The sequence below is a fragment of the Grampus griseus genome (assembly GCF_964374135.1).
Source record: "Grampus griseus genome assembly, chromosome: 5".
Lineage (NCBI taxonomy): Eukaryota > Metazoa > Chordata > Mammalia > Artiodactyla > Delphinidae > Grampus > Grampus griseus.
This window is the reverse complement of record NC_138998.1, coordinates 78,042,745-78,065,420: the sequence shown is the minus strand read 5'-3', so window position 1 is coordinate 78,065,420 and position 22,676 is coordinate 78,042,745. Positions and strand designations below refer to the sequence as shown.

Sequence of the window (22,676 nt, the reverse complement as noted above, 5' to 3'; positions counted from 1 at the left end):
GAAAGAGAAAGACAAATACCGTATGCTAACACATATATATGGAACTTAAGAAAAAAAAATGTCATGAAGAACCTAGGGGTAAGACAAGAATAAAGCCACAGACATACTAGAGAACGGACTTGAGGATATGGGGAGGGGGAAGGGTGAGCTGTGACAAAGCGAGAGAGAGGCATGGACATATATACACTACCAAATGTAAGGTAGATAGCTAGTGGGATGCAGCTCCATAGCACAGGGAGATCAGCTCGGTGGTTTGTGACCACCTAGAGGGGTGGGATAGGGAGGGTGGGAGGGAGGGAGACGCAAGAGGGAAGAGATATGGGAACATATGTATATGTATAACTGATTCACTTTGTTATAAAGCAGAAACTAACACACCATTGTAAAGCAATTATACTCCAATAAAGATGTTAAAAAAAGAGCATTAAAAAATGAATAATAAAAGTAAAATATATTTTATTTTTCTTATTCTTAATTGATCTAACATACAACCATTTGTTCAAAATAATAGCAGCAACAATGCATTCAGTGATGATATCATCACTCAGTATGATAATCTCTAGGTCCACCATGTTGCTACAAATGGCATTATTTCATTCTTTTTAATGGCTTAGTAATATTCTGCTGTATATATGCACCACATCTTCTTTAGCCACTCCTCTGTTGATGGACATTTAGGTTGCTTCCATGTCTTGGCTATTGTAAACAGTGCTGCAATGAACACTGGGGTGCATGTATCCTTTTGGACCATGTTTTTCTGCAGATATATGCCCAGAAGTGTAATGTAAATTGGTACAGCCACTATGGAGAACAGTATGGAGGTTCCTTAAAAAACTAAAAATAGAGCTACCATATGATCCTGTAATCCTACTCCTGGGTATATCTCTGGAGAAATACCAAGTTTTATACCTGGAATGCAAGGGTAGTTCTACATATGGAAATCAATCAATGTAATACATCACATTAGCAACATGAAGGACAAAAATCAAATGACCATCTCAACTGATACAGAAAAAGCATTTAACAAAATTCAACATTCTTTCATGGTAAGAATGCTCAACAAACTAGAAATAGAAGAAAACTGCCTCAACATAATAAGTTGTATGTGAAAAGCCCACAGTTAACATCATACTCAATGTCAAAAAACTTAAAGCTTCCCCTCTAAAATCAGGAACAAGGCAAGGATGCCCTCTCTTGCCACTACTATTAAAACAGTGTTTGAAACCCTAGCCAGAACATTTACAAAAGAAAAATAATAAAAGACATTCAAATTGGAAAAATAAGTAAAATTATTTCTGTTTACAGATGAGATGATCTTACATGTAGAAAAACCTGAAGAATTAAAAACAAAAAAACCCCACAAAGCCCTGTTAGAAATAATAAACGATTTCAGCAAAGTTTTAGGATACTAAAACAAAATGAATACAAAAATTGATTGTATTTCTATAAACTAACAATGACCAATCAAAAAAGAAAGCAATCAGGCTTCCCTGGTGGTGCAGTGGTTGAGAATATGCCTGCTGATGCAGGGGACAGGGGTTTGTGCCCCGGTCCAGGAAGATCCCACATGCTGCGGAGCGGCTGGGCCTGTAAGCCATGGCCGCTGAGCCTGCGCGTCCGGAGCCTGTGCTCCGCAACGGGAGAGGCCACAACAGCGAGAGGCCCGCGTACCACAAAAAAAAAAAAAAAAAAGCAATTTCATTTACTATATATAGCGCCAAAAAGGACAAAATACTTAGGAAAAAACCTAACCAAGGAGGTAAAAAACTTGTACACTGAGAACTATGAAACACTGCCAAAAGAAATCAAAGATAGAAATAAGTGGAAAGACCTCACGCTAATGGACTGGAAGACTTAATAACATTAAAATGTCTGTACCACCCAAAAGTCATCTATAGATTCAATCCAATTCCTATCAAAATCCCAATGGCATCTTTTGCAGTAATAGAAAAACAAAATCCTAAAATTCTATACAGAATCTCAAATACCCCAAAGAGCCAAAACAATCTTGAAAACAGAAGGACAAAGTTGGAGGTTTCACACTTCCTGATTTGAAAACAAGCTACAAAGCAACAGGAATCAAGACAGTATGGAACTAGCATAAACACAGATATATAGACTAATGGAACAGAATAGAGAAACTAGAAATAAACCCTTATGTGTATTTTCAACAAGGGTGCCAAGACTACACAATCGGGAAAGGATAATCTCTTAAGCAAATGGTGCTGGGAAAACAGGATATTCACAGGCAAAAAAAAAAAGAAGAGGGACCCTTACCTTACACCATACACAAAAATTAACTCAAAATGGATCAAAGTCCTAAACAGAAGACCACAAAAATCCTGGAAGAAAATATAGGGGAAACACTTCAGGACACGAGCATTGGCAACATATTTGACCTTTGGTGACTAGCTTACTTCACTTAGCATAATGTTTTTGAAGTTCATCCATGTTCTGACAAGTGACAGAATTTCTTTCTTTTGATGACATCAAAAAGCTCAAGTGACTACAGCAAAAAGAGACAAATGGGACTACATCAAACTTTTAAACTTCTGAGTGTTAAAGGAAATTAAAGCATAAGCTAACTTGTATGTGAAATCCTTTTTTTAATTAAAAAAAAGGTCAAACTCACAGAAAAATAGAGTAGAATTATGGTTACAATGGGTTGGGGTGTGGGTGAAACAGAAAGATGCTGGTTAAAGGGTACATGCCTTCAGTCATGAGATGACATAGTTCTGGGGATCTAATGTACAGCATGGTACCTATAGTTAATAGTACTGTATTGTATTCTTGAAATTTGCTAAGAGAGTAGATCTCAAGTGTTCTCACCATGCACATACAAAAAAGGTAATTATGTGAGGTGATGAATATGTTAATTACTTCTTAGGGCAATCATTTCACAATTTATACATATAACAGATTATTACATTGAATACTTTAAATATATGCAGTTTTGTAAATTATACTTAATAAAACTGGGGGGAAAACGTTCAACAAAGAAAAACCTCAAAACAGAAAAAATAGCTACGTAAATCAGTTTAATGTTACATTTTTTTTTATAAAATAAAGGAATGGAGAACAATATACCATACAAAGACTGAGCTAAAGAAAACTGAAGTAGTTACATTAATTTCAGACAAAGAGGACTACACAGCAAGAATAATTATCAGGGATAAAAAGGGACATTACAGACATTACATAATGAAAAAGGGATCAATTCTCCAAAGAGACATAATAATTCTTAAGGTGTATGCACCTAACAACAGAGTCAAAATATTTGAGGCAGAAACTAATGGAATCGGGCTTCCCTGGCGGTGCAGTGGTTGAGAGTCCGCCTGCTGATGCATGGGACACGGATTCGTGCCCCGGTCCGGGAGGATCCCGCATGCCGCGGAGCGGCTGGGCCCGTGAGACATGGCTGCTGGGTCTGTGCGTCCAGAGCCTGTGCTCCGCAAAGGGAGAGGCCACAACAGTGAGAGGCCCGCATACCTCAAAAAAACAAAACAAAACAAAACAAAACTAATGGAATCACAAGGAGGAACAGACAAATCCACTATTATATTTAGAGATTTCAACAACTTTTCATCAGTTATCAGTTACTGATAGATCCAGCAAGCAGAAAATCAACGAAGGACATAGTTAAACTGAACGACACTATTAATCAACTGGATCTAATTAACATATTTACAGAAAATTTTATCCAACAGTTGAATATGTATTTTTCTCAAGCTCATATAGAACATTAGTCAAGACAGACCTAATTCTGGGCCATAAAACATACCCTAGCAAATTAAAAAGAAGAGACATCATACAAGGTATGCTCTCAGACCACAATGGAATTAAACTAGAAATCAGTAACCGAAAAAGAGTCAGAAAAAAAAAACAAAAAAACTTGGAGCATAAACAACATACTTCTAAGTACCAACTGGGCCAAAGAAGTCTCAAGAGAAAATAGAAAATATTTTGAGCTAAATCAATATTTGTGGATGCAATGAAGGCAGTGCTTACAGGGAAATTTATAGCAATGATTGCATATATTAAATAAGAAGAAAATCCAAAAGCAATATCTAAGTTTGCAACTTATAAAAGTAGAAAAAGAACAAATTAAATCCAAAGTAAGCAGAAGAAAAGAAATATAAATTAGAGATGAAACTGAAAACAGGAAATCAACAGAGAAAAATTAGCAAAATCAAAAGATAGTTCTTTGAAAAGATCAATAAAACTGATAAAAATCTAGCCAGGTTAGCTAAGAAGAGAGAAGACATAAATTACTAATATCAAAAGCAAAAAGATGTCATCATCACAGATCTCATGGACATTAACAGATTAAAGGAATATCACGACAAACTGTACTCACAAATTTGATAACACAGATAAAATGGGCCAATTTCTTGAAAAACACAATCTACTAGAACACACACAAGGAGAACTAGATACTCTGAAAAGGTCTGTATCTATTAAACAATCTGACATACAATTAATCACCTTCCAAAATAGAAAGCACCACACCCAGATGAGTTCACTGGTGAATTCCACCAATCACTTAAGGAAGAAATTATATCAATTCTCTACAGTCCCTTCCAGAAGACAAAAACAAAGGGAATATATCCCAACTCATTCTTTGAGACCAGTATTACCCTAATACCAAAAACAGAAGACATTACAAGAAACAAAAGCTACAGACCAATATCTCACATGAACATAAATGCAAAAATCATCAACAAAATATTAGCAAACTGATTCCAACAATGTATAAAAAGAAGTATACACCAAGACCAAGTGGGATTTAGTCCAGGTATGATAAGCTGGTTCAACATTTAAAATTAATTAATATAATCCAGTCCATCAACTGGCTAAAGAAGAATTATCTGATCATATGTATAGATGTAGAAAACGTATTTGACAAAATCCAACATCCGTCCACGATGAAAAAAAGAAAAAAACAACTCTTAGCAAACTAGGAATAGAGGGGAACATCTTCAACTTGATGAAGAACATCTACAGGGACTTCCCTGGTAGTGCAGTGGTTAAGACTCTGTACTCCCAATGCAGGGGGCCTGGGTTCAATCCCTGGTCAGGGAACTAGATCCCACATGCATGCCGCAACTAAGAGATCGCATGCCACAACTAAGGAGCCTGCCTGCCACAACTAAGACCAGGCGCAACCAAATAAATAAATAAATAAAAAATTTTTAAAAAAAGAACATCTACAAAAAATTCTACAGCTAACTTTATACTTAATGAGGAGAAACTATGTTTTCCTGCTAAGATCAGAAACAAGCCAAGAAAAACTTGAGACTCTCACCACTCCTATTCAACGTTGCATATGCAATAAGACACCCACTCCCCAAGAAAATAAAGGGTATACAAACTTGGAAAGAAGTAAAACTATCTTTGTTCACAGATGACATGATTGTCCATGTAAAAAAATCCCAAGGCATCAAAAACAAAAAACACCCTGGAATTAATAAGGGACTATACCAAGATTGCTGGATACAAGATTAAGGTACAAAAGTCAAGTGCTTTTTTATATACCAGCAATGAACAATTTACATTTGAAATTTAAAAACAATACAATTTACATTAGTACACAAAAAAAGAAAAAAAAGGAATATTAGGTACAAAGCAAACAAACTATATAAAAGATTTATATGAGGAAAACTATAAAGCTCTGAGGAAAGAAATCAAGGATCTAAATAAATGGAAACATATTTCTTGTACATGGAGAGGAGGACTGAATAGTCAAGATGTCAGTTCTTCCTAACATGATCTATAGATTTAATGCAATCCCAATCAAATCCCAGCAAATTATTTTGTGGATATGGAACAGTCAACACAATACTGAAGAAGAGTCAAAAGACTGACACTAACTGACTTCAAGACTTATTATAAAGCTAGAGTAAAAATGGATATGATATTAGAGAAAGAACAAACAAATAGATCACTGGAACAGAACAGAGAGTGCAGAAATAGCCACAGATATAATTAACTTAACTTTGACAAAGGAACAAAGGCATTTAAAGGGAGAAAGGATAGTCTTTTCAACAAATAGTGCTGTAACAACTGAACAGCAAAGAAATGAATCTCGACACCGATCTTACAACTTTCACAAAAATTAACTCAAAATGGATCACATACCTAAATGTAAAAGGCAAAACTATAGAACACTACAAGATAATATGGGAGAAAATTTAGGTGTCCTTGCATTTGGCAGTGACTTTTTAGATGCAACTCCAAAAGCACAATCCATGAAAGAAAAAAGTTGTAAATTGGACTTTTCACTAAAATTAAAAATTTCTGGTCTAAGACACTAATGAAAAGACAAGTCACAGACTGGGAGAAAAGCACTGTAAAACACTTATCTGATAAAGAATTGTTAACTAAAATATACAAAGAACCCTTAAAACTCAATAGGAGAAAACACTCAACCATTAGTAATGGGCAAAAGACTTGAAAAGACACCTCACCAAAGAAGATATAGAAAGAAAAGATGCTCAACATCGTATTTCATCGGGAACTGCAAATTTAAACAACAGTGAGATACTACTGCACTCCTATTAGAATGGCTAAAACCCAAAACACTGATAACACCAAAGGCTGGTAAGGATGCAGAGCAACAGGAACTCTCATCAATGCTGGTGGGAATACAAAATTATTCTGCACAGTCACTTTGGAAGATAATTGGGCAGTTTCTTGAAAAACTGAACCATACTCTTACCATACAATCTAGCAACTGTGCTACTTGGTATTTACCCAAATGACCTGAAAACTTATATCCACACAAAAACCTGCACATGAATGTTAACAGCAACTTTATTCATAACTGCCAAACCTGGAAGCAACCAAGATGTCCTTCAATAAGCAAATAAAAAAACCAAAATGTAGTATATGCATATAATTGTATTTTTTAAGAGAGAAAAAGAAATGAGCTATCACGCCAAGAAAAGCTATGCAGGCACATTAAATGCATACTGCTAAGTGAAAAAAGTCAATCTGAAAAGGCTATGTATGTACTGTTTGATTCCAAGTATATGACATTCTACAAGAGGCAAAACTACAGAAACAGTTTTTAAAAAAATCAATCGTTGTCAGGGCTGAGGTGAGGAAGGGAGGGATGAATAGGTGGAGCTCAGGAAATTTTTAGGGCAGTGAAACTATTCTGCATGACACTGTAATGATGGAAACATGTCATTATACATTTGCCAAAGTCCACAGACTATACAACACAAATACTGAACCATAATGCAAACTGTGGACTTTAATTACTACTAATACATCAATATTGCTACGATTGTAACAAATCTACATTAATGCAAAAGGTTGAAAATGGGAGAAATGAGGAGAAGAGTGTATACAGGAACACTGTACTTTCCATTCATTTTTCTGTAAAACTAAAACTGCTCAAAAAATAGTTATCTGTTAAAAAGAGAAAATTTCAAATTAAAAAAAAATTCTAGTGGGTAAAGAAATTCAACAGACAGGGACTTCCCTGGTGTCACAGTGGTTAAGAATCTGCCTGCCAATGCAGGGGACACAGTTTCGAGCCCTGGTCCGGGAAGATCCCACATGCCTGGAAGCAACTAAGCCCGTGCACCACAACTACTGAGCCTGCTCTCTAGAGCCCAAGAGCCACAGCTACTGAAGCCCGCGCACCTAGAGCCCGTGCTCCGTAACAAGAGACGCCACCACAATGAGAAGCCCACGCACCACAATGAAGAGTAGCCCCCGAATGCCGCAACTAGAGAAAGCCCACACGCAGCAACGAATACCCAACGCAGCCAAAAATAATAATTAATTAGTTAATTAATTAAAAAAAAAGAAATTCAACAGACATTTCTCCAAAGAACACATACTAATGGCCAATAAAAGATGAAGAGGTGCCCATTAGCCACCAGGAAATTTAAATCAAGACAAGATGTATCAGTTTACTCTAAGACAGATACCATCAAAAACCAGATAATAACAAGTATTGGCAATGATGTGGAGAAACTGCAATGTTTATCCAGTGCTTGTGGATTGTAGAATGGTACAGTGGCTTTGGAAAACAAGTTCGCACTTGCTCATAATGTTAAGCACAGAGTCACCATATGACCCACCATACTTCCAAGTATATACCCAAGAGAACTGTTAAAAAAAAAAAAGTCCCCACAAAAACTTGTATGCAAATGTTCAGAGGAGCATCATTCATTATAGCCAAAAAATGAAGACAACTCAGATGTTCATCTACTGACAAATGGATAAACAAAATGTAGCATATCCATAAAATGGAATATTATTCATCCACAAAAAGTACTTAAGTAATGAGACAGTACAATGTGGATGAACCTTGAATACATTATTCCAAGTGAAAGAAGACAGAAACAAAAAGGTCATATATTATGATTCCATTTATATGAAATGTCCAGAATGGGCAAATCCATAGAGATAGAAAGAGATTAGTGATTGCCAGGGCCTAGGGGAAGAGGAGGATGGGGAGGGACTATTAATAAGAATTGAATAGGGAACTATTAAAAGAGTTCCTTCTTGAGGTGATGAAAATATTCTAGAATTAGTAGTGACAGTTGCACAGCTCTGTGACTATACTGAAACCAATGTATATACTTTAAAAGGGTGAAAGAGTGTTTACTTTAAAAGGGTGAAATTTATGGTATAGGAATTATATCTCAATAAAACTGTTAATAAAAAAAGAATCAAGGAGCTGACCATCCACAAAAATTGCAAAGCCTTCAGTGAAACTAGTCAAAAGAGCAGATCTAACTCCGGATGCTAAACACTTCTTTGGAACTTACCACAGAAATATAGGAATTTGAAAAGGTATAAACACTAAAGGATAATAAAATTAAAAGAAAAAAAGTGAGAAAACTCAGAAGTGTACTATGCCTCATATTTAAGTTTTATTTTCTTTTTTCTTTTTACCATTTGACCCCCTTCACCTATTTCTCCCACCTCCTGCCTCTGGCAACCACCAATCTGTTCTCTATATCTACAAGCTTGTTTTTTGTTGTTGCTGCTGTTCATTTTTTAAGATTTCATACATAAGAGAGAGCATATGGCATTTGTGTTATTCTGTCTGACTTATTTCACTTAGCATAATGCTCTTAAGGTCTATTCATGTTATCACAATGTCAGGATTTCCTTCTCTTTACGGCTGAATAATGTTCCATCATACACACAACACACACACACACACACACACACACACACACACACACACACAAATTTCTTTATCCATTCATCCACTGATGGGCACTTAGGTTGTCTCCATATCCTAACTATTGTAAATAATGCTGCAATGAACATGGGGTACATAGATCTTTTCAAGTTATTTTCATTTTCTTCAGATAAATATCCAAAAGTAGAATTGCTGGATCCTATGGTAGTTCTATTCTTAATATTTTGAGGAACCTCCATACTGTTTTCCATAGTGCCTGTACCAATCTACATTCCCACAAACAGCACACAAATGTTCCCTTTCTCCGCATCCTTGCCAACACTTGTTATTTCTTGTCTTTTTCATAATAGCCATTCTAACAGGTGTGAGGTGATATCTCATTGTGGTTTTAATTTGCCTTTCCCTGATGATTAGTGATGTTGAGCATCTTTTCATGTACTTGTCAGCCATCTGTATGTCTTCTTCAGGAAAATGTCTATTCAGGTCCTGTGCCCATTTTTTAATTGGATTGTTGGGGTTTTTCTTTTTTATATTAGCCTGTTATCAGACATATGATTTGCGAATATTTTATCCCATTCAGTGGGCTGCCTTTTCATTTTGTTGATGGTTTCCTTTGCTGTGCAGAAGCTTTTTAGTTTGATGTAGTCCCACTTGTTTACTTTTGCTTTTGTTGCCTCTGGTTTTAGTGTCAGATTCAAAAAATCATCACCAAGACCTACATCAAGTAGTTTACCATTTATGTTTTCTTCTAGTTTTATGGTTTCAGGTCTTAAACTCAGGTCTTTAATCCATTTTGAGTTAATTTTTGTGTATGGTATAAGACAGTTGTCAAGTTTCATTCTTTTGCATGTGGCTCTTCAGTTTTCCCAACACCATTTATTGAAAAGGCTGTCCTTTCCTCACTGTATATTCTTGTCTCCTTCACTGTAAATTAATTGACCATGTGTGGGTTTATTCCTGGATTCTCTATTCTGTCCCACTGATCTATGTGTCTGGTTTTATGCTAATACTATATTGCTTTAATTGCTGTAGCTGTGTAATATAGTTTGAAATCATGAAGCATTATATCTCCAGCTTTGTTCTTCTTTCTCAAGAATGCTTTGACTATTTGAGGTTTTTGTGGTTCTATACAAATTTTAGGATTATTTGTTCTATTTCTTTGAAAAATGACATTGGAATTTTGATAGGGATTGCAGTGAATCCGTAGATTGTTTTGGGTAGTATGGACATTTTAACAATATTGATTCAATCCACAAGCACATAATATCTTTCCATTTATTTGTGTCTTCAACAATTTCTTTCATTAATGTCTTAGAGTTTTCAATATACAGGTCTTTCATTTCCTTGGTCAAATATATTCCTAGGTATTTTATTCTTTTCAGTGCAACTGTTAATGAGATTGTTTTCTTTATTTCTCTTTCTGATAGTTTGTTATTAGTATACAGAAATGCAAGAGATTTGTGTGCACTGATCTGTATCCTGCAACTTTACTGAATTGGTTTATTCTAACAGTTTTTTTTTTTAATGGAGTCTTTAGGATTTTCCATATGTAATATTATGTCATCTGCAACCAGTGACAGTTTTATTTCTTCCTTTCCAATTTGGATGCCTTTTACTTCTTTTTCTTGCCTAATTACTCTGGCCGCCTTCTATTAAGTTTGATTTCTCTTTCTCTCAAGCCATTCAAGCCACTGAAAGGCAGAAAGAAGACATTCAGGACCACAATATCATGCCTCCATTTTTTCTCTCTGGAATAATGGAGGCAATAAAACTATATATAATTTTAAAGCAAAATCAATAGGATCCTTACCAATAAACCTTTGTACAGTCTCTGAAAATTCAATTTGAAAAAACATTTTACCAGTCATCCTACATAGGCACTTGGGAAAGTAGCATAAAATAGTCTATATCCTTAGGAAGTTTGGTATGTCAACTATGAAAATGTGCCTCTCAGATATCCCACTGCAGGAAACATTATTGACCAATGGTCCCAGCTGCTGAACTCTCAAAGCTATTCTCTTGTTTGGGGCCAAGCCAAGCTTCTCATGAGCTGTTCCCTGCCAATGACTCAGCATGGCAGACATATTTAATGAAGCTCTTTTCCCAGGAGACACTGGACTCCTCTGATGGTTCAACCTTGCACTGAAAAAAATCCAAAGTAAATAGCAGTTTGTAATACTTCAGAAGCCTAAAATTAAAACCAATAGAACTTAATTATAAGGAGTTTTAAAATTCAGTAAATGTTCTCATAATACATTATTTCATTTGATTCACACAATGTTGGAGTAAAAAGGGAGCACAATACTTATTGAGTTCTTTTTTTTTTTGCGGTACGCGGGCCTCTCCCGTTGCGGAGCACAGGCTCCGGACGCGCAGGCTCAGCGGCCATGGCTCACGGGCCCAGCCGCTCTGCGGCATGTGGGATCTTCCCGGACCGGGGCACGAACCCGTGTCCCCTGCATCGGCAGGCAGACTCTCAACCACTGCGCCACCAGTGAAGCTCCTTATTGAGTTCTTTTATGCACCAAACACTGGACTGGGGCATTGCTGTAATAACAGCATTCCCATTGTACACATGATGAAATTGAAGCTCATAAAGTTAATGGATATACTTAAGCTTACAAAACTAATAGTGGACCAAGGTCTTATTTCTCCTTTGTTGTCTCCAGAATATCATACAGAAAATAATCATATCCCTAAGGACTGAGCCCAGACATTCTCTCTCCTCACTCTCCAAAATGGTATATATTAAAGTAGGGCTCAAATTCTCTATTCACAACAGAACAACAGTGACACTTCACTTCACCCCTACATCCTAACTACAGAACAAATGAAACTAAGCAGGACACCTGAAACCTATGACTTGGTTCAAAGGAGAACTGACATTAATAGTTAATGAAGCTAAGATTACTAATTAATTAAAATGTAGCTTACTGATTTTCAAATTGGAAAAGCCAGCCCCAACAACCATCTGTAGCCTTTGGGATTGATTAATCTTCTCCCTGCTCTAATATCAAAGGTCTCCTACATTAGGTACCTAGCTGGACTCTACCCCTAACACCACAATAGCATTTTCTATCACAAGCACTTTCAAACTGGCCAACTGAAGTTGCTTAATTTTAGTTATTTGCCACAGTATGATGGGTCCAGAAGGAAAAAAGTATTCAAATTGTAAGTAAAACACTACTGAAATGAAACTTGTTACACCAGAAATTCTTTTAAAAAAAAAAAAGGTTCAGTATCTTAGACATAGTTTTCATGACTACAGTGCAGGGATAATTACTCTTGTTTTCTTTCTATCTCTGACCATTCTTTCTCTTCTTGTTTTTTCACCACAACAAACTGCCTCTCACTGACACCAGCAGGTTAAGCATGTTGGTTTATGTAATTGTGCAAGAAGATCCTATTCCACCTTTCCCTGAAAATACGTAATTATTTAATGCAAAATACATGATTATTTAATCCTAGGTAGCAGCTATGTAAAAATTACAAATGTGAAACTACAGAATTTTAAGTTGTCAGAAAAAATGCCTATTTTATGATAATCAAGAGAAATGAATCGGTCAATACACCAAATTTTATATTTTTGGAAACAGCTAACATTTAGCAAGGAGAACAAAGAATACTTAAGTTTCACAAAGAAAAGGTGATACACTGGAAAGAACTGAGCCTGGTGTCACACAGCCTGCCACGTTATAGCATTTAGCAGAAAAAAATAAAAAGAAAAACAAAATTATATAATAGCAACAGAAGCAATAAAATAAGCTTAATAAGAAATGTCAAAGCCTATATAAGTAAAACTCCTAAAAGATACAAAAGTAAACTTGAACAAATGGAAAGGCATCTCTTATTCCTGGATAAGGTAATTCAGCATCATGGACAGGTGATTTAACTCCCTAAGTTAGTTTATAAAGTTGATGAAATTCCAATTAAAAATATCAATGAGCTTTTTCATGAAGTTAGTCAAACTGATACCAAAGTTCATCGGGAAAAATAAACATCCAAAAATAGCTAGAAAAACATGAAGAAGAAAAGCTACATGGGTGGATTAGCCCTACCAGACACTGAAATATACTATAGAGCTCTATAATTAAAACAATGTGGTACTGACTTAGATATATGCAAATGACCTAGTAGAACAGAATGGAAAGTCCAGAAATAGACCAAATTACCGTGGAAATTCAGCATATAATAACAATAGCATCTCAAATCACTGGAACAAACATAGACTTTTTAATAAATGAGATAAATGATTAATGATTTAGAAAGGATAAAATTAGATCAATAACTCATACCATACATAGGAATAAACTCCACAAACAGGAACAAACTTCAAATGGATCAGGGATCTAACTGTAAAAAGTGAAAACTTACAAGTGCTAGAAAATATGGATGAATTTCTCTTTAACCTGAGGAAAAGGCTTTCTATAAGATTTTATAAGGAAGAGGCTTTCTAATCACAACTAAAATCCAGATATGATAAAAGTGGACATTAAACACATGAAAGGATGTTAAACTACATTCATAAGATTGTAAATTAAAACTACAATGAGATACCATTTCTCACCTATCAGATTGGCAAAAACTGAAAAAGTAAATCAATGCATGTTGTCAAACCTTGTTGGTAAATAGGCATTCATATATTACTAGAGAGAATGCAAATCTGTACAAGCTCTTATGCAGGGGAATTTAGCAATATCATACAAAACTACATATATGTTTATGTTGTCATTCAGCAGCCCTAGTTCTCTTAATTTATTGTGAAGATACACATCTACTAATAAATACCTATGCACAAAGTTTTTCATAACAGCCCCCTTGGAGATTACAAAATATTGAAAAGTAATTCAATATCCATATATAGAAGAATGGTTGGAATCAACTCTGCAATACTATGAAGCTCTAAAACGGATGAGAAAAATCTCTGAACTGATATGACTTTCAGGAACTATAGTTAACAGAAAAGGAAAGTACAAAAGAGTATCTCTAATACTACACTTTGTGTAAGAAAGAAAAAAAGAGAACTACAGTCTACCCTCTGCATTCATGGATTCCGCAACCAGGGATTCAGCCAAGCTGGGATCAAAAATATTCAGGGGGGAAAAGCTCTGGAAAGTTCCCAAAATCAAAACTTCAATTTGCCACATCAGCAACTATTTACATAGTATTTAAATTGTATTTACAACTATTCACATAGCATCAACAAGGTATTATAAGTATTCTAGAGATGGTTTAAAGTATATGGGAGGATGAGCTTAGGTTACATGGAAATACCACACCATTTTATATACGGAACTAGAGCATCTGCAGATTTTGGTATCCACTGGGTGTCCTGGAACCAGTCCACTGTGGATACCAAGGGATGATTGTACACTTACTGCTCATTTGTGCAAAAGAAACCCAGAAAAAATAAATCACAACATAATGAGATTGGCTATCTAGAGGGAGTGAGTGGAAACAAGACAGAGGGAATGACATTTGTGTATCTCTGACTTTTAGAACCCCATTAGCGTTTCACAGACTGAAAATATAAATTTTTTTAAAAAAGTCAAAAAGAATGGGGATAAAGTTCTACAAAGGGATACATACAAAAACAGATGAACCAAATTGTATTTCAGTTGAAATAACTTAAATATGATAAAGGGAAAAATTAAAATTTTTTTAAAAAGCAAGAAAAAGAAGAACTAACCGAAGTATCTTCTGAACAGAATATACTGGTTTGATACAGCAATGATAAAATATAATAAAGCACTCTGGAGTCAGACTGCTTGGATTCAAATACCTACCCATCTATCCACGTGCTAACTGTATGACCCTGGACAAGTTAATTTATAATCTCTTTGTGTGTAGGTTTCCTTATCTGAATAATAACAGTACCAATATCACAGGACTAACGGTAAAGCTCCTATAAAACTACTCATGTAAAAGCCTTAGATCACCTGGCATATTTTAAGGATTTGATAAGTATCTGCTATCAGCAACTATTAATTAAAAAACACATTAAGTGTGTGGATATCCTGGAGACACACATAATAAAAATGGAGTCCTTGTCATGAAAAAATTTGGAATTTCCTAGTTTATGAACAATAAGTGTTCAAGGAATCTAGACTAGCAAGATCCATAGGGCTGGCTGGAATCATCTGGGAAATTTCATAAAGGAAGAAACTGACATGGATCTTTATATATGCACACGGTTTAGACAGCAGGAGAATGCAAGTGACAGAACGGAAACTGAACAAAAGCAGAGAGGCCATAAAAACCAATATATCTCAAAGATAGTGATACATAAGGTTTGTAAAAGCTGAATATCTGGAGATAAGGCAAGACTATAGAAGCTCCCGAATGTACAATTAAAACTGGGCAGGCTTTATTTTCTAGGCTATGAGGAACCCATAGAAGATTTGTGTGTAGGAGAAACAACATGACCAAACTGAACTGTGGGATTATTCTAATGTTGGTATACAGAAAGACTGGAAGTGAGAAGATCAGAGGCAAGAGTCTTACTAGTCGTTAAGCCAAATAATGACAAAGGTCTGGCTAGAATAGCAGTGATGAGAAAAGGAAAGAAGGTATAGCTCAACAAGGCAGTTGGCGGGGTGGGGTGGGGGGAATCAACCAAATTTGGTAATCACTGGATATGAGGTATGAGAGAATGAAAGAGCCTGAATGACAGGTAAATGAGAAAACCATTAGAAGGAAAGAGCCACAACAAATGGGAGCCAATAGAGAGGATTTCCTTTAAGATTGAAAGTTTAAGTCAGAGTTAGATAAGAAACCTTGCCAATATGAAATAACAGTACCTTCAGACTGGGCAACATGGTACTAGTGCTTGGGAGAGAGAGAATTGAAGACAAAAACTTCAGAATTTTTTTTTTAAATCTCTTTAGAAAGTTCAGGACATTCTGGAGCATACAGACACTAGGCTGTGTGCTATTTCAGAGCAGTGATCACCTCTTATTTTTTTTTTTAATCCCTCAATGTTTAGCACAGTTCCTAGTACACAGGAGACTCTCAGTAAAATGTTGCAGAGGTAGGAAGAGTAGGGAAGGGAACAGAGTTGCATGGCTTGTTAATGGCAGAGCCTTGATTAGAGTGCAGGTCTCACTGATTCTCCACTATACCATAACGTACAGGTGACCCTGACCATCTATGTACAGGACACCCTAAAGAGACGGTGTAAGAAATAAAAATAAGCTGAACTGTGGGGAGTACTGCTTTCTAGGGGCAGATGAAAGGGAGACATAAGAAGATAGCAAAGAAAGGTCAGTTATGGGGGAAAAAAATGATAGTGTTATATCACTGACTCAAAGGAAATTTTTCAAGAGAGGAAGCATAGTCAACTGTACCAAATGATCATATGCTACAGGTAATGTTTCTCTGGTCTCCTACACCAGTGACAACCAAGGCAGAGAAAGGTCACATTTTAAAACAGAAATTAAGAAATTTTAATCTACATTTCACAGCATTTTAAATACATATGTCACTCACAGCAGTTCAAAAAAAAATACTGCAATCTTCAGTAAATTTTATCTCTACATAATACACAATGCGAAATAAAGTCACTACAGTAGTTGAGCTGAATAAAAATTTGTTCAATAAATGAAATTTAAAGCAAAGAGAAACAACTGAAAAAATAATTATTTACATGTATTGACAGCAACAAAATACATGAAATACTGAAGGTCTTACCTTAAATCTCTTGTCCTGTAATACTTTCTTGATGGCAACCAGCTCTCCTGAATCACAAAGTTTGGCTTGATATACCACACCAAATGACCCATTCCCAATCACTTTAGTGTCTGTATAGCTGACTTCTTGTGGCCTGTCTGGACCCTGCCCAGGAGTTGCCACCACTGTGGTCACCTTGCTGCCATCCTTGTCTCCTAGAAGAAATAAGGGATAGATAAATGAGAACTGTAAAGAATTCAACAGAGAAAATTGCCAAAGTATACCAAGTAAACTATATTCTTTACTACAAATTATTTTTAAATGCTCATCTTAGTTTATCACATAGTATTACTTCAACTATTTGTTTCAATTATAAGTAATTATTTTAACCACCATTTATTCAGTCATTCCATAGACCAGACACCATGCTTAGTTTATATATATGACTTCATTTAATGAAAACAACCCCATGAAGTAGACAAAACTGTTCCTATATTAAACATAATGAGAAGAATGTTACATTTGTTCAGTCAAAAGGCGAATGATGGACCCACGAAAGAATCCTTATCTGTCCAACTCTAAAGGCCCTAATTCTTTCCTCAGGGCTTTCTTATTTTACTTGAAAATAAGATAAGTGCAATTGAAAAAGTCTAAATATGCTGACTCTATTCAGACCACTCTCCCTTTAGGAAGGTAAGGCTTTGAGTTTTTGCTTCTCCGTGTCTTATTTCTTCTTCAGAAAATAATGATGCCTTTCCAAGAAACGTCTGATGGGTAAAAGAAATAGCGGAATGTTAAATTTGGGGGTAAGAGATGCAAAACTTAAAAGAAAAATCAAACCCATTCTGAACTGAGCCTCATTCATAACTAGCTCTCCAGCTCTGGGGTCTCTGCCCACTCATGACCATCTCCTTAACTCTTCTGCTTTCTCTCCTCGCCAGTAACAATCCAAAGACTCTTCAATTCAAGCTCAAGAGCCACCTCCTTCTTGACTAAGCACAGTTCATATCTCGGAATTCTTAAACTATTCTAAACCATTCTATACTACCTAGCACTTAATTTTAAGAAGCTTTAAATTGTTCTTTTAGTGATTCCAGAATACACAAAGATTCTAGGGACTACAATCTTTGTGAAGTAGCAATTATGACTTCGTGCTTGTTCTCTCTTTCCTGACAAATCTAAAACCAATTCTCACTACAATGTAAGTCCTTAGGCTCACTGACTAAACTTCACTTCTTTTTCTTCTCTCTCTTACTCTTCCATTATAGCAATTTTATTTTTAAGATGCTCACTGAGTTCATACTAACCTCATAGAAGAAAAATAATGTAATATTTAACCCTAGATACCAAACCAAACAACAACAACAAAAACCTCTGGTCACTATCTTAGTAAAAATTAAAAGGTTTACTCTGTTCTCTTTTGAGCAGTTAGAGAAACTGCTGAGAACTCTTACAGACTATATTCTCCCACTAGTAGGAAATCCTGGGTATACAAGGAACAATGGCTCTTTGAGCCTAAGCATCCTGGAATTTTTATTCAGAAATCACCAAGCTCTTCAGACTGCTCCATCAGAGATCTGAAATAGCAGAGCTGTAAAGAATGGCAAGGTAACACCGGGGGTGACTTGGTATGAGCATTAGTAATGCATGGGACAGTCAGCAGCTAGTGTGCCAAGGAAAAGCATGTCACCATTTGGCACTGCAATTTGCTGACTCAGCAATAAAATAACAGCTGTATAAAATTTCACTGTACAAAAGAACTTTCCGATTGTTTCATCTACTCTAATACTTATATGGAGGGCCATGTTTACTATGCAAATAAGGAAAGTAAGAGAGATTAACTTGTCCAATATCATAAAGCTTTAAGTAAAAGAACTCTTCATTCACGTCAGGCTGCCTCTGCCATTATTTTACAACCTTCCTACTACAGCTGAAAGACCGACTTCATATACCATTACCCACCCCACCCCCCAAGAAGCAGATGTTTCTGAAAATATGATGTAAAAAAGGTCAGTTCCAGAATAATAGTAAGAGAATACATGAATAATCTTTTGTAGTTTTCAGTCCTCAATTATTCATTTATTAATAGCTAAAGAGCTTTTTCCAAAGATACTTTGGCAACATTAGTTTGAAAGTTATCCCAAAGCAAAAGCATATGGAAAACAAAAATATAAAACAATTGATTCTGTGATGTTCAAACAATTTAACTTTTGCTACTAGAAACTGCATAACTTTGGATCTTAACAACAGAGCAGCATTTTAAACACTGCTACCAAGAAACCAAAATCCTCATGAAAAGCTAGAATTCATAACAGACATGCCTCATTAAAAAATAAAAAAAAAAGTCACCACTTTGCCCAATATTGAATTTCCCAGAATGCATGGTATCATGAGCTTCACACCAACTACAATAAAATTGGTCCCTAAAAAATGCCACTGTCTCTCAGGAGCAACAACAGCAAAGCAGTGGGAACAGCTCAGTTTCAGGCACTCTCTTCTGGCCAGAGAACTCCTGGAATCCTCTATTACAACTAAAATTCACTCAGGTGGTATGAATTTCCTATTCTGATTAGAACATAGAATTAAATCCCCTATTCTTTAGCACAGTGGATAAATCTTAAATATATAAACCACAAAAGACTCCTCATAAAGCAATGGAAAGGTGGTATGCAACAGAACAACCACTTTCAATTGAAGGCTGTTAAATACAGAATACAATTTTACAAAGCCCCTTATATGTATCCCAAAATGATATGTGCAGTCTTGTTCTCAGTCTCTCAAACACAGCAACACCTTGTGGTTACATTTTTTTGTCTTCTGAAGTCACTCCTCAGAACAATCGATCCATCCAAAACCCAAAAGGCCACTTTGGGCATATGTAAATATTTAGGAGGTATCTGACACTGACATTCTAATTTTAGTATTTCTTAATGATTCAGAGCTGAGAAAAAGCAACTGTGACCCTTTTTAACTAGGAGGCTTTTAGAGATGTTAATAAGTCATACTACTAAATAAACTGAACAAAGTCAGCAACGATTATCTATATTAAATCTTCCTTTACCTCCAGAAGAATGTCTCCCGTGTAGAAATAGCAGAAAATTAAAAGTCTACAAAGCCCAGAGAAACCAGCACACCCGGTATGATACAAGGAGGATACAAGGTATTTTTATGAAGCTTTTTAACCTAACAATAGGATTAGTAAGGAAACTAGCTCTGACTATTGTTTCTCATGAAGAGATATAACAGATAGCTATGTTTATGGATGTTCAAAAACAATATAACAGTCTATTGAAAAATATTATTATATAAATTACTTAAAAGAACCAAAAAACCTTATTTTCACGCATGATTAAGATAGTCTGAAGGGGAAACACTGACCACTGTCAAATTTTCAGGTTTTTAAATTAAACTTCAAATAACTCTTTATCTTAAGTATATGGCTAAGGAACTTCTATTAAAGCAAGATGTCCTCCCCTAAATAAACACAACAGCTTAGAGACATGAAAACAACATAAAAATTAATAAGCAAAAGAAATAAGAAACAAGGAACTGAGGTCCACAGAACATCAGAGTTAGACAAATTCTAAAATAAGCTTATTATTGTCCAGAAATAGGGCCTCTACCCTATGATGTGGAAGCTCTAGCGAGTGTGCAACTGCTCTCATAACTTGGAGCAAAACTATGAAGAAAGAAAGAGAATGCAAACTAAGCAGCTGAATCAGTCAAATCAATCCTAATGTCAACAGCACGATAAAAAATTTTAGGGGCTTCCCTGGTGGCGCAGTGGTTGAGAGTCCGCCTGCCGATGCAGGGGACACGGGTTCGTGCCCTGGTCCAGGAAGATCCCACATGCCGCGGAGCAGCTGGGCCCGTGAGCCATGGCCACTGAGCCTGCGCGTCCGGAGCCTGTACTCCGCAACGGGAGAGGGCACAACAGTGAGAGGCCCGCGTACCGCAAAAAAAAAAAAAAAAAGGACAGATGTTATACATGAGCTGGCTTTTGGAGATGTTTTCCTGTATATCACTTCTAGAAATGAAAGGAAAACATAGGGTGATAGAGGATAAAGGTGAGACAGAAAAGACTCCCAAGTCCTTGATAGTGCAATAATACCACATTTTCAATCACAGGCAGATACCATGCCAAATGATTAACAAGCATCAATTCTGAAGAACCATAAAAGTAATCTTAAGAAAAACAAATCAGTCATTTTTGTCCTTAGAGAGAGGCATAATGGTGTTAATATGGGCTCTGAAGTCAGACCAAGGTTTGAATCACGTATTCTACCACTTAGTATCTATAAAATGTAAATAGCTGCTACTTCATAGGGTTGTTGTAATGATTAAATAACACAGGTTAAGCAGTTTTGTTTTGTTTTGTTTTTTAAGTACATGCCATATAGTGAGTGCTCAATAAATTATAGTTTCTCTGAAGAATTATTGGTAGTGGGAATTGAAAAAATTCTTCTGCTATGCTCTTTTACCACCAGGTACGTGCCCTACTACAGTGCTGATCACAATGTTCTATAATTATTAAGAGTCCGAGCCCCCCACTTGACTATGAGCTCTTAGGAAAGCCAGACATTACCTAAATCATTTAGATTTATTTCCCTAGTACAAATTAGCAGAGGGTTCAGCACAATGCAGGTGGCCCAGCAAATGTCTGCTCTTGAATTTATATAAAAATCACTCGAGCAGAATTATTAGGATTTGGGAAATGACTACTTCCTGCTAAACAGTTAGTAGTGTTTTAACTTCTTGCACTTGCCATTGATCAGATACAAATCCCTAGGGATAAGGTATATAGAAACCTTAAAAATAGCAAAACAGAATGGAAGGTTTACTAAAAACATGGCAACAACAAGCAGCCAAAACAAATAACACAATTTGCCACATGTGTATATTTACAGGTAGGAGAATTACTCTGTTCATAACCCTTTTCCAAGTAATTTTGGTTTCTTCAGAGCATCAATATGCAGCAATGGATAAGAACTGGGCAAGGGACATCTCAATTTACATCAATACATATATAAGTATATTCCTTGAGTACTATTTTACAGTTTGGAAGCACCACTCACAGTGGACGTAAGAGTCACCTGGGAGAGTTTACTAAGAATGAAGATTCTAGAATTTCACCACTAAAAAGACTCAGTAAATCTGCAGTAGGGCAGAAACTGTATTTTTTTTTTTTTTTTTTGCGGTACGCGGGCCTCTCACTGTTGTGCCCTCTCCCGTTGTGGAGCACAGGCTCCGGACGCGCAGGCTCAGCGGCCATGGCTCACGGGGCCCAGCCGCTCCGCGGCATGTGGGATCCTCCCGGACCGGGGCACGAACCCGTGTCCCCTGCATCGGCAGGCGGACTCTCAACCACTGTGCCACCAGGGAAGCCCGAAACTGTATTTTTAATAAGCCCCCCGCCCCAATGATTCTTAATGCAGTTCTAGCAACCACTGTTTTTTTTTTTTTTTTTTTGGCTGAGTTGGGTCTTTGTTGCTGAGCACGGCTTTCTCTAGTTGCGGCGAGTGGGAGCTACTCTTCAGCATGGTGCGCGGGCTTCTCATTGCGGTGGCTTCTCTTGTTGCACAGCACGGGCTCTAGGCATGCGGGCTTTAGTAGCTGTGGCTTGCGGGGCTCTAGAGTGCAGACTCAGTTGTGGCGCACGCGCTTAGTTGCTCCGCGGCATGTGGGATCTTCCCGGACCAGGGCTCGAACACGTGTCCCCTGCATTGACAGGCAGATTCTTTTTTTTTTTTTTTTCCGCTGTACGCCGGTCTCTCACTGTTGTGGCCTCTCCCGTTGCAGAGCACAGGCTCTGGACGCGCAGGCTCAGCGGCCATGG

General features: G+C 36.5%; 1 protein-coding gene across 1 annotated transcript in view; it reads right to left on the bottom strand.

Annotated features, from left to right (window-relative positions):
• Positions 1 to 22,676, bottom strand: part of GSK3B (glycogen synthase kinase 3 beta) — a 197,803-nt gene that overhangs the window by 112,896 nt on the left and 62,231 nt on the right. The window contains exon 2 of the mRNA XM_082654334.1: positions 16,862 to 17,055. Coding sequence (XP_082510460.1) covers positions 16,862 to 17,055 — 194 coding nt within the window. The remainder of the gene's footprint in view (positions 1 to 16,861; positions 17,056 to 22,676) is intronic.